Source organism: Dendrobates tinctorius, unplaced genomic scaffold (genome assembly GCF_039654945.1).
Source record: "Dendrobates tinctorius isolate UK_male_01 unplaced genomic scaffold, ASM3965494v1 ptg000073l, whole genome shotgun sequence".
NCBI lineage: Eukaryota > Metazoa > Chordata > Amphibia > Anura > Dendrobatidae > Dendrobates > Dendrobates tinctorius.
This window is the reverse complement of record NW_027361741.1, coordinates 37,639,004-37,651,546: the sequence shown is the minus strand read 5'-3', so window position 1 is coordinate 37,651,546 and position 12,543 is coordinate 37,639,004. Positions and strand designations below refer to the sequence as shown.

At 44.7% G+C, this 12,543-nt stretch overlaps 1 protein-coding gene across 1 annotated transcript in view; it reads right to left on the bottom strand.

Moving 5' to 3' along the window:
- Positions 1 to 12,543, bottom strand: part of SFI1 (SFI1 centrin binding protein) — a 143,594-nt gene that overhangs the window by 2,268 nt on the left and 128,783 nt on the right. The window contains exons 28-31 of the mRNA XM_073582807.1: positions 12,286 to 12,463; positions 12,036 to 12,126; positions 11,730 to 11,859; positions 1,612 to 1,723 (exon numbers count right to left, since the gene is read on the bottom strand). Of these exons, the coding sequence (XP_073438908.1) occupies positions 1,612 to 1,723; positions 11,730 to 11,859; positions 12,036 to 12,126; positions 12,286 to 12,463 (511 nt within the window). The remainder of the gene's footprint in view (positions 1 to 1,611; positions 1,724 to 11,729; positions 11,860 to 12,035; positions 12,127 to 12,285; positions 12,464 to 12,543) is intronic.

Here is a 12,543-nt window from a genome sequence, read left to right as displayed (position 1 = left end):
ATCATGCAGCTTTTCGATGACAAACAATCTCCGAGCACGCCAAAATACTCGGAGGCCACCCGAGCAACGAGAATACTAGTGCCAACCTAGTGAACGTGTGCTCTGTCGTGCATAGTTTTTGGGCGTTTACGCCTACTGGAGGCGGACACTCAGACGTAGTAGACTGCGTTTGGGGTTTCCATCTACAGTCGGTGTATACGCAAAAGAATTATTCACGACCGCGCACATGTTTGCTTTGTCGGTGCATACTCCTGCATCCCGTTTTGAGTGCATCCCGTTTTGAGGGAGGAGGAGAGATTTCGGGTGTAAGTCCCAACAGGACAAAAATGAGTGCCAGAACGCTGTGGGAAAGCACCCTAAGCCACAACAGAGTGCACCGATAATGAGCTTAAACTTCAGTTTCTGAAAAACGAAAACAGCAATTGGGATTCTAAGGATGAATTTTTGGGAGGCTCTATTACCTACAAGGCTATGTGCGTAATTTAGACTGTCACTTAGCTGGCAAACTCCCTTTCAATGTATAAGTGTTTTTTTTTTTTTTTTTTACTAATTTTATTGTTGAGTGTTTACAGCTTCACATTTCCTAGAATTTTTTTCCACTGTTTTCTAAGCAGCTCAGCTTGTAAAAGGTCTGGAAAGAAGTGCTCACAAAACCCTCAAAAGAATTGTCCTATTTATTTCTATGAAAAAAAGTTGTTCATAATTTCAAACTAGTGTCTTTTAAACACTTCAGGCTTTCAAAATTAGCTTGTCCATTCTTCTGATGTTTTCCACTAAGAAGAAGCTCTATACTTTACAATAGAAGTCAATGGGAAGGCATATTTTTGAGCATTTTCACGCTTTGGGGACTTTTTTTCTTCTCTTACTTAAATGCATTTATTTTTGGTTCAAAATGGGTACTGTTTGCCATCTACAGCACTTTATGCTGCCCTGGCTATTGTTGGTTGCAAAATGGGTTAAATGAGAATCAATCAGTGAGCTCATTCTGACTTCCAATGGGAGAGATTCTGTCTCATTTTTAGCTGATTTATAACTGCAGACCACATCAGAGTTGTATGTGGAGGAAAACAGAGCCTCAAATACATGCATTGGAGTAAAAAAAAAAAAAGGGTCCGATATACACCAATAAGATGCTAAAAAAATATTACAATAAGCAGAAAAATCAAGGTAATTCCTGAAGCATCTTGAGCTTGGAAAACTGTCTTTTTTGAGGGCTGTAAAAAGACGAAATGTGAACATATCCTAACGGTCTTATGCCAGAAATGTGCCAATGTTCAAGTTGTCAGTACTTCACTTTTTACAAATGCAACATTACCTAAAAATAAGTCTTTCCCCCTTGCCAACCAGAGAAAAGACTACAACACAAACATAACATGTGGATAAACCCCGAATAGTCTACAGAAGGTATGTGCCACTTGATCTTTGCACTGTAATGGACCTTTCCTTATAGAATGATGCTGAGTTATCGGCTAGAATAGTGAACTTTCGCTTTTTTTTTTTTTTTTTTTTATATCTTGCGACCTTGGTATAACTGGGCTGGGACTGTGCTACAGAGCATTAAAGTAAAACCTTTAAACGATCATATGATAATAGAAACATTTTGGATTCTACCTGTTGCAGTTCTTGCTTGACTTCCTGGGCTGTCATTTGTTCATCTGAATCCACAATAAGGCCTACAACATCCAACCATCCTCTTAACACCAAAGCATGCTTGTGCCAGGTTCTTAAGAATAAAAAAAATAAAAATTAAAGAATGGTAAAATAAAAAAATATATATATTGGTCACCCTTTACCCCCAAGGGTGGTTTGCACATTAATGCCCGGGCCAATTTTTACAAGTCTGACTCTGTCCCTTTACGAGGTAATAACTCTGGAACGCTTCAACGGATCTTGGCGATTGAGAATATTTTTTCGGGACACCTTGTACTTCACGGTGGCGGTTAAAATTTTTCGATGTAACGTGCGTTTGTGTGAAAAACGGAAATTTGGCAAAAATTTTGCAATTTTAAAACTTTGAATTTTTATGTCCTTAAATCAGAGAAATATGTGACACAAAATAGTTCACAAATAAGAATCAATATAGATATGTACACCGGCGCTCCTTCTGGTATAAACTAAAGCTGCAGGTGCTTAGACAGCCTCTGTGCTAATGGCTGGCAGAAAAACCAAAATGACATTAAAGCACCACGCTGAAGCTACTGTGTAAACCAGAATGCCCAATTTAAATATCAAAAGAACAATGGATAAAAAGGTCAGAGTTATAACATGCAGCTGAGTAAAGGAAAACATTCGCCTACCTTGAAGTAAATATGTGATCCAGCATGGAAATAGCTCTTATGTGGATAAAAAACCAATGCAAGGTCAGCTTCTGGGTTGCTAACCCACAAGGTATTCCCCAGGAGTGACTGCAGCAGGAGGATCCTACACGCTGGAACAGGGAGATGTGATCCGGCTAGTGCACAAGTACTAGCGTGGAATCACAGCGGCATGTGAGATCGCAAAGGTGCAACCAAGGTAGAGGGAGAGTGGGATGATAAATAGCAGAAAGAGGGGGATGGGGGAAGCTGCAGCTAGAGTTGTCACAGCACAGGCGGCGCCCAGACACGGGACAGGCATGATGGACGGCGGGGAGGCGGCTGATACAGGGGGACACACCCTACTTATGGGATGCATTACATGTATGAGGACCTATTTATAAAAGTCAATATTTCAGCGTTACTAGGGGTCAGAAACAGAAGAGCCACCTTCACAGAATGCAGCCTTAGTGCTGCTGAAGGTGGCTCTTTTACTTAACACCCTGGGGGGGGGGGGTGACAGGTTCCCTTTAAATGCCCGCTGTCAGTTTAACAGCGGCATTTAAGTACTTAATAGGCGTTGGCGGATCGCGAGTCTGTTTGCGCCTATTGCGGGCACATGTCAGCTGTTAAAAACTGATGTCATGTCGAGGCTTTAAGGGTGGGCTAACTGCCGAAGCCCACCTCAATGCCAGCTTAAGTACTATTCTGGCAGCTGGCAGTAAGGGGTTAAGAAACAACAGTTTATAGTCTACATTATGACCTCCGAGACACTACATACATGTGCATCAATGGCAGTAGCAAAAAGCAATTGTTCAGAAGTGTTTTTTCAGACGACTTTCATTTATAATCCGTGTCAGATACTTTTCGAAGAAGATTCCAGCAATAGTCAGCCAGCATGGACGTACTCCACTTTCCCTGGTAACTTTTCTCCATCATAGCAATGTTTTGGTGAAATCTTTCACCGTGTTCATTGCTAACGGCACCAAGATTGGCTGGAAAAAAGTCTAAGTGAGAATGTAGAAAATGCATTTTTAGTGACATTGCAATTCATCAAATGATATGCTGTGAGCATGTTGTCCACGAGTTGTTCAAAGTTTGGTGCCCTGCTGTTGCCAAGAAAGTTGAAGGTCACATCTTTAAAGGCTCTCCATGCCACTTGTTCAGCACCTTGCAAAAGACCATCAAAGCTACTCTCATTCATTATATCTCTGATCCATGGGCCAACAAAAATACCTTTAATCTTTGCATCACTTATTTTTGGAAATTTCTGTCGCAATAAGAAAAGGTTTCCGATTCTTTGTTCATTGCTTTGAAAAAATTCTTCATAAGCCCAAGTTTAATATGCAAAGGAGGGTGAAATATCTTTGCTGGATCAACGAGAGGATTATGTTTAACATTCTTCTGTCCAGCAACCAGGTTTTTGCGGAGTGGCCAGTCCTTTCTGAAACCACCATGGTTACTTACCGGTAGCCGGTTTTTCCGGAACCCATGACCGCACACCTGAGAGGGGGATCCCCCCCACCAGGACAGGAACCTACTGAGACATAAGGGGCGGCACCTCTCCCCCGCTTCAGTTAGGTTACAGAGCATTGAGAGGACTTCCCGGTTAGTTACATGTTTAATCCAACACCACATCACTCAAAAGCACCCTATTAACGTGCACACCCATACTGTGAAAAGGGGGGGAATATACGGGTGCTGTCATGGGTTCCGAAAAAAACGGCTACCGGTAAGTAACCATGGTGGTTTTCCCTTCACACATGACAGCACACCTGAGAGATTTTTGGAGACTACGAAACACCTTAGGGAGGGACCACCGCTTGCAGCACCCTTCTACCAAAGGTTAAGTCAGCAGAAGAGGATAGATTTAATCTATAGTGCTTAAAGAAGGTTGAGGGTGAGAGGCCCAGGTAGCGGCCTTACAAATCTGTTCAATCGATACCTCTGCCTTCTCAGCCCAGGAGGTCGCCATGGCTCTGGTGGAATGAGCCTTGATGCCGTCAGGAATCGGGATACCACTAATGGCCTCCCTAATCCATCTAGCAATAGTCCCTTTCGAAACCCCATAGCCTTTCCTGGGACCCTGAAAAGCTACGAATAGGAACTGAGACCTCCTCCATTGGCTAGTGACAGATATGTATTCTAATAGAGCTCTCTTAACATCCAAACTATGGAATTTCCCCCCCCCCCCAATTTTTTGGATTCTCGCAGAAGGACGGGAGGACAATCTCCTGACCCCGATGGAAATCTGATGCTACCTTAGGCAGATAACCGGGGTCTGTTCTTAACACCACCCTATCTTGAAAGACCTGTGTATAAGGTGGATTTACTGAGAGCCTGTAAGTCGCTTATTCTGCGGGCCGATGTAAGGGCCACTAAAATCGTCTTTAGGGGTAGCTGGTGTAGCGGCTCATACGGTTCCTTTGTAAGGGCCTCTAGTACTAAGTTTAAATCCCATAGGGCTATTCTGGGTGTTGGGATAGGCCTAGCTCTATGGCAGGATTTAATGAATCTGGCTACCCATCTATTTGATGCCAAGTTGCAGTTGTAGAGCACCCCCAGCGCAGACACCTGAACTTTAAGCGTGTTCACCACTAACCCCAGCTGCAACCCCGATTGCAAAAACTCCAGGATGGCACTAATCGGGGGTTCTTTTTCTAATGGCTTACCTAGGAACTTATTCCATGTTCTGCCGTAGATGTTAGTCGTCACCGGTTTTCTACTCTTTAACAGGGTGGCCACCAAACCTGGGAGAACCCTCTATCCATTAAAAGCGACCTTTCAAATTCCACGCCGTCAGATGGAATCCTTTGACCGTGGAATATTGGGCCTTGAGCCAGTAGGTCCGGGACTTCTGGCAGAACCCATTGATCGGAGAGGGACATTCTTTGTAGTAGAGAAAACCAAGGCCTTTTTGGCCAAAATGGGGCTATTAGTATCACCCTGGCTTGATCGTTTCTGATCTTCCTGACCACTGTTGGGATCAGAGCCACTGGAGGGAACGCATAAGCTAGCCTGAAGTTCCACTGAATGTGCAATGAGTCCACTGCCCATGGCTTTTCCCTTGGGTCTAGAGAGCAAAACCTGTTTGCCTGTTGGCAAAGAGGTCTATTACTGGTTTCCCCCAAAGCTGCATTATTTTTTGAAAAATGGACCGATTTAGCGCCCATTCTCCTTGCCTCAGGGTATTGCGACTCAGAAAATCTGCCTCTGTTTTCTGCCCCTTTTATGTGTAAGGCTGTCAAGGAGTGTAGGTGTTGCTCTGCACTGCTCAGAATGTCGCTCGCCGCTTTCATTAGGGAGTGTGATCTTGTCCCTCCTTGGTGGTTGATGTACACCAGTTACCTTGTTGTCCGACATGATGCGTACACTGCGACCCTTGAGTAGCGGAATGAAGTGACTTAGGGCCTTGCTCACTGCCCACAGTTCTCTTAGGTTGGAAGATGCCTCCATTTCTTGAGGTGTCCAGGAGCCCTTGCCTACGAGGCCCATTAGGTGTGCCCCCCACCCCGAGGAGCTTGCATCTGTTACATCTGTCGCCTGTCTGTCCCAAGGTATTCCTGAGGTCAGATTTGTACCATCCAGCCACCAGTTGAGCGAGTCTCTGGTTTTTAAAGGAAAGCTCCAGCTTTCCTTCCAAATGCCCTCTTAGTGATCTTTGTGCTGATAATATCTCCCCCTGGAGTTGTCGGGTGTGAAATTGAGCCCACCTGACCGCCGGAATACAGGAGGTTAGGGTACCTAGAAGGGACATCGCCCTTCTCAATGTCATACATGGTTGATTTCGCGCCGCCAAGGCCAGATTCTGTACCTTCTCCATCTTGGACTCTGGGAGCAGACACGCCTGCCTTTCTGAGTCTAGTGTAAATCCCAGGAAGGCCTGTTTTTTAAGGGGTTGTAATCTCGATTTTTTGAAATTGATTATCCACCCTAACTCTTGCAAGGTGTCGGTCACCCGGCTCAACTGTGCCGTGCAGTGGTCCTCTGAGCTGCCCACTATAAGGAAATCGTCCAAGTATGGTATTATGACCGAATCGTGAATCCGGAGAAAGGCTGTCACCTCCGCTATGACCTTGGTGAAAACTCTCGGGGCTATGGATATGCCAAATGGAAGAGCTCTGAATTGGAATTGCAGCAGTACGCCTTGGATATAAAGCGCTACCCTCAAGTATTTTTGGTAATCCGGATGGATAGGAATGTGTTAAAATGCATCCTTTAAATCGACTACGGCCATAAAACAATCTTGATGTAGTAGCTTTATGGCCGCAGCCACTGACTCCATCTTGAAGGTCTGGTTTCTTATCCACCGATTGAGCTGTCTGAGATTTATAATCGTCCTGAATGATTGATCCGGTTTCTTTATCAGAAAAAGGGGTGAATAGAACCCCCTTCCTTCCTGTGTGTTTGGGACCTCGTGAAGTACCCGCTTGTCTATCAGGCTCAGGATCTCCGCTTCTAAGGCCAACTGTTCTTTGGTCACCTTCCTGATGGGTGTAATGACAACCACGAGTTTTGGCTGGTAAATAAAGGTGATTCTCAGGCCTTCTATTAAGATGCCCAGGATCCAGGTATTGGAGATGATCTTTTCCCAGGCTTGGAAAAAGAGTGCCAATCTTCCCCCCCACTGAAATACTGGCGTCATTGGGGTGATTTCTTTGAGGTGGAGGTGCCTCCACCAAACATAAATCCCAACTCTTTTTTCCTTTTATCCTCCCATCTCCTTCTGTCGGCCGGAGGACGCCCCCTATTGAATCTTCCCCTCCGAAAGGGCTGTCTTCTCTGTTCCGCCGGGAACCTGGGGAAGCCTTTTTTCCTATTGCTTGCCTTCTCCAGGATATCGTCCAAGTTCTTGCCGACCATCGCAGGGGAGAGAGCACAATTTAGCTTTAGACTGTAGGTCACCCGGGCAGCCCTTAAGCCATAAAGCGCGTCTGGCAGCATTTGATAGTCCCGCTGCCCTAGCTGTCAACCTCATAGAGTCCGCCGAGGTATCTGCCAAAAAAGCTGCTGCACCGTGCAAGAGATACATATCTGCTAATATCTTCTCTCTTGGGACCTTTGATGCTAGCTTCTCTTCTAACTGCTGCAGCCAGATCATGAGGGAGCGTGCCGTGCAGGAGCCTGCTATAGCCGGCTTCAGTCCTCCTGCTGTCGCTTCCCACGCGTGCCTCAAATATGAGTCCGCCTTTTTGTCCAGCGGGTCTCTGAGAACCCCTGAGTCTTCCAAGGGCAGGGCCGATTTTTTTGAAGACTTGGATACTGCTGCATCTATTTTTGGGACTTTGTCCCAAATCTCTGCATCCTTGTGCTCAAAAGGGGTATCGTCTCTTAGAGGTGGACGGAAGGGCCCCAGATTTTTCGGGTTTCCTCCACTCTCTCTCAATGAGCGCCTGGATCTTCTCGTTCACTGGAAAGGTCCGTTTTTTCCTCTCTTGAAGCCACCCAAACATGACATCCTCTAGGGTTTTAGCCACCCTCTCTTCCTGTAGGCCCATTGTGGTTCTAATGGCCTTTAGGAGAGCATCTGTGTCTTCTACCGGGAAACATGGCTTACCCCCTGTGTCACTGTCTGAGGACGCCTGTTCCGCCTGAGACGAGGCTGATGAGGAATCTGAGGGAGAACTAGGGGGATTCTTCCTGCTTTTCTTCCCTTTTTTCAATAGGGTCTTAATTGAACCCTCCATTTCTGACCTGAGGGAGGATATCAAATTGGCTGCAAAACTAGGCGCTTCCTCCGCCATGGTCCGCTGAATGCAAGGGGCGCAGAGATCTTTCTGCCAGTCTCTTGATAGGGGAGTTTTACATATAGCACAGTCCCTATCATTCCTCTTGCTTCCTGCTTTTTTGGGCTTTACCGGGTAAAGCATACAACAGAGAAACCCTATTAACATAAATGCTAGCATTCACGGAGATCACTCACTACCCGTAATCAAGGGTACCGGACTCGGAGGCTGCGTCGGAGCACGTAACCTGTGCTCTCTGGACCTTGAAGATTCTCCCGATCTGCGGCTGGGGCGGCTGCTGCTTGAGCGGCTTCCATGTTTGCCTGAGGGTTGTGAGGGAGGCAGAAACAGCGATCTCTCCTGCTCTGACTCCATTTTCCACCATCTGCCCTGCCGCTGATCCTTAATTATATGCAGCCTCTGCCGGTGGTGTCTCCTCCCCTCCCCCCTGCGACCGCCGGCCGACCGCTTCAGAAAAGCCAGCCGGCGTCGCACTCGGCGCCATGACACAGTCGCCCTGTGCTGACGTCAGCCGGCGCACCCATAATCCATAGCGCCACTGATGTCAGCGGCCGGAAGAAGCCTGCGTCTCTCCCCGAGATGCGGCGCTCGCAAGGAGAGGGCGGCGCGGTGGGGGCTCCCCGGAACCACCGGGATCCCACCCGCGCCTACACAAACCAGGAGCCCAGAGGAACACCGGGGACTGTGCTTCCAGGACCCGACGGCTGGCGCTACAGGTAAGTTACCTGCTCTTCTCGCGCCGGGACGGGCCTGGATCCCTTTCTTTTTCTCATCTTTTCCTTCGCCCATGACAGGCACCGCCACAGTGGGATTCCTTCCAGGACAGGAACCCAACTGAAGCGGGGGAGAGGTGCCGCCCCTTATGTCTCAGTAGGTTCCTGTCCTGGCGGGGCGGATCCCTCTCAGGTGTGCTGTCATGGGTGAAGGGAAAATAGTGTATTTCTCGTGCACGACTGTCTCACTCACAAATAAAACAACAATACTTGGTATATCCAAGCTGCAGTCCAAGAAGCGTGCGACAACTTTTAGATCACCACATATGTTCCAGTTATAATTTCTATAATTAATGTGGGTCAACAGTAAGTCCATATTCTCATACATTTCTTTCATGTGTACAGCATGTCTAATAGGTATAGAAGTATAGATATTTCCGTTGTGTAGTAAAACAGCCTTCAGACTTAAAACTGACGAGTCGCCATTCCATCGGGTCATGTTCGCATCCAAGAGCGCCAAACAACTCCAAGATGTCATTGCAAAAGGTTAAACTGTTGACATGGTTGAATAATTAAGTTCTTCTTGACGACTGTGAAAAACAAACTCTTGTTCCTGGTAATAAGAGATTCTGTTCTTGTAGCCTTGATACCAATAATTCTGCCTGCCTCTTTGACAATTTCAAATCTCTGACCAAGTCACTCAGATTAGCTTGACTGAACAGATGTGGACTAGATGTAGAAGGCTCAAAGTCTGAGTTTCATTTTCCACTGACATTGTTAGTTCATCTTCGTCGTCCTCCATTGTCCATACTTTGTGCGGCGAATATACTGTTTCAGAAAAAGTTCATATGAGTTTTTAGAATTATAACAGAATATTATAATGTTTAGTATCATTTCTCAAAAACCTTACATGATAGGAAAAATCTGAAGTCATTTCTGAAATGAACATGAAAAAAATCTATCAGGAACACTCAAAATTGTCCAAGGGACAAAACCTTTGTAACCAAGTGAAAGAGAGGGTCCGGCACTGCTCCTTAACCCCAAAGCAGTTCCGTGACTGCACTCTAAATCACACACCTGGACCGTACGCCATAATACCATCAGAACGGGTGCTCAATCCAATGAAGAACATGAAATCAGATTATGTAGAAAAGATAAGAAAGGATGGCACTCACCGTTCTATTGTGAAAATTCTTTATTGGTTAAAAGGCATTGGCTGTACATTCCTCCCGAGCCAATGCCTTTTAACCAATAAAGAATTTTCACAATAGAACGGTGAGTGCCATCCTTTCTTATCTTTTCTACAAAATCTTTGTAACACAGTGTTATCGGTATAATGCAGGAATTTGTGGATGGCTTCAAAACTTGTCCAGACCATGACCATTCGGAACAGCGGAGTGTTGTTTAAAACTTCAACACTCCAATATTGCCAAAGTTCTGGCTTCCTCTGGATCCCCATGTGAAGGACCAGGCCCCAAAACTGCATCATTTCAACTGCGTCTACAGGAGACCAGTTAAAAAATGATGAACCAGGGTTTTGTGCCAAAAATTGATGAGCATACAAATTAGTTTGGCCCACCATGAGGTTAACAAATTCCTCAGAAAGACTTTGAAAAAGTATAGTGTATAAGATTTACAGAAACTTTTCCCACAAAAATATTTAGCAGAATGATTGGCTACTCCAGCTCTATACATCATGACTGCAGGTCAGATGCCATTTTCAACTTTAAAGCTTTCCCTTTAAACTTGAAAAGTGGCACTTAGAGAGGTCACACAACTGACTGGCACTTTTGTCCATACAATGGCTGCTGGTGGAGGAGCATGTGAGGCGGACCTATCCATCAGCCTCCTTCAATTATAAAAAGTGTTGTGAGTGTAATACAGGAGCAGAACTGCTTCCAAAATCAGATGTGAAACCCTGACAAAGATGTATGGTTTAGGTTTCATATACACATTTTATAGGCACTACGTGATAGCCAGTCAAAGCATCATCAAACAAGTCATAGCAATTGTCAGTGAGGTTCCACAAGCATAGTTCTTTAACAATCTCAAATAGTCAGCCATGCTGTACTAGTTTCAGGCTAGGTGGTCACTGTTGGAACTCCTCCACCAATCTCACAAAGAAGCGTTTCTGTAAATGCTGAGAGTCTCACCATTGGAACCTCAACAACCATACAATTGATCACCTAATCCTAGAGCAGCTGTATTAGGGATCACTCACACCAGCGTATGCATATGCACAATTTTTTTTCACTGACAATCTGCCAGTAAAAAAATAGCAGCATGCTGCCATTTTACTTTCAAATCGTATGTCACTCAACCATTTAAGTCCATGGGTGCACAGAAAACATCAGATTGCACACGGATGACCCCAGAGTGCAGTCCAATTTCCACGTACTCGCAAAATGGAGAAATGTTGTTCATCATCTCCTCACAGGGTGAGAGAATCGGATCTCACTATGCTGACACTGGGCTCAAGCTCTGATGAAAGTGTGATAAAGTGTAATTTGCATAATCGGCCTGATTCTTTCAGCTGAGAGAATTTATGCCGTCTGACCGTAGTCTTATAATGAAAATGACTAAGAGCATGCACTTTTGTTTCATATACTTAAGCGTCTGACTTCACGTGTTCTCTAAAAACGTGCACTAAGGCCGTGTAAACCCTATATTTCAGAAGTATACATGGGGAACATTCATAGATGTACGGTATATCCTCATTCTGTCATCCTGTACCACTGTGTATAGCCGTACCATGGCAAGAGTCAGGCATTGTCCACAATGACAAAAATAAAACCATATACTGACATACTTCTTCATGGTGACCCAGTATATAGGAAAGTGCAATCTAAAAGGAATGAACAGCTGCCCTAAAAATAAGAAGCCAACATGCCATATCTTAGATGCACTTAGTGAAAGGGTGCTGTCCTTTAAGTGTTACATAATGCATCCATGTGAGCACGGTAATGATAACAAACCTTAGTTCTTGCTTCTCGTGCTGGTACTGCTGAAGAATATACTGAATTTCAGAAAGTTCCTGTTGTAGGGAGGTTGTCTTTGTTACTTGTGTTCTCAGTATATCTCTGTTCTCTTGCAGATCTGCATTTTCTAAAATAGCATTATGTCATTGAAGTCATATAAGCTTGTCATACCTTATCCATGCTAAATAATACATTTTTTAAAGAAAATTTTAGAATTATGCAATTTATTGGCCATTAATATTTATGAAACCATACGATTTTACGAATAAGTTAGCATTGAGCTAATCCTACATCTGATTTTACCTATAGAGGGAGGGTTTAGTACTCTTGTGCCATGTAAAAAGTCATTTGGTGACAGCAGACGGCTGGAATAATCTGTAAACATCGGCGTTTTCTGTTGAGGAAAGGAAGCAAAAAAAAAAAAAAAAAAAAAAAAAAAAAAAAATCGATATCTTACCCATGTGAAATTTCTAGTAAATCAGGAGGCCAAAGCTATACTGTGAACACTAAAGACTACAATATATGACATTGAATCACTTAAGCATCTACTCACAGTGTCTGCCTGCTCCCCAACCACTGGCATAAACCAAGGAGATGGTATTAATGGTTTCTCTGGTGGTGCCTGGTGTGAACTAGTGACTTGAGCGGCTGCAGGAGGTTTCATTCCCAATTCAGGTGAACCATCCATACACGGGGAGTGTTTCTCGCTATTATTTCTTGTGCTGGAATCACTAAAAAAAGGTAAATGATTTGTAGAAAGATTTTCTATTTAATTGTTTAAGTTCTGCATCAGAATATAAGTCACTTAGTA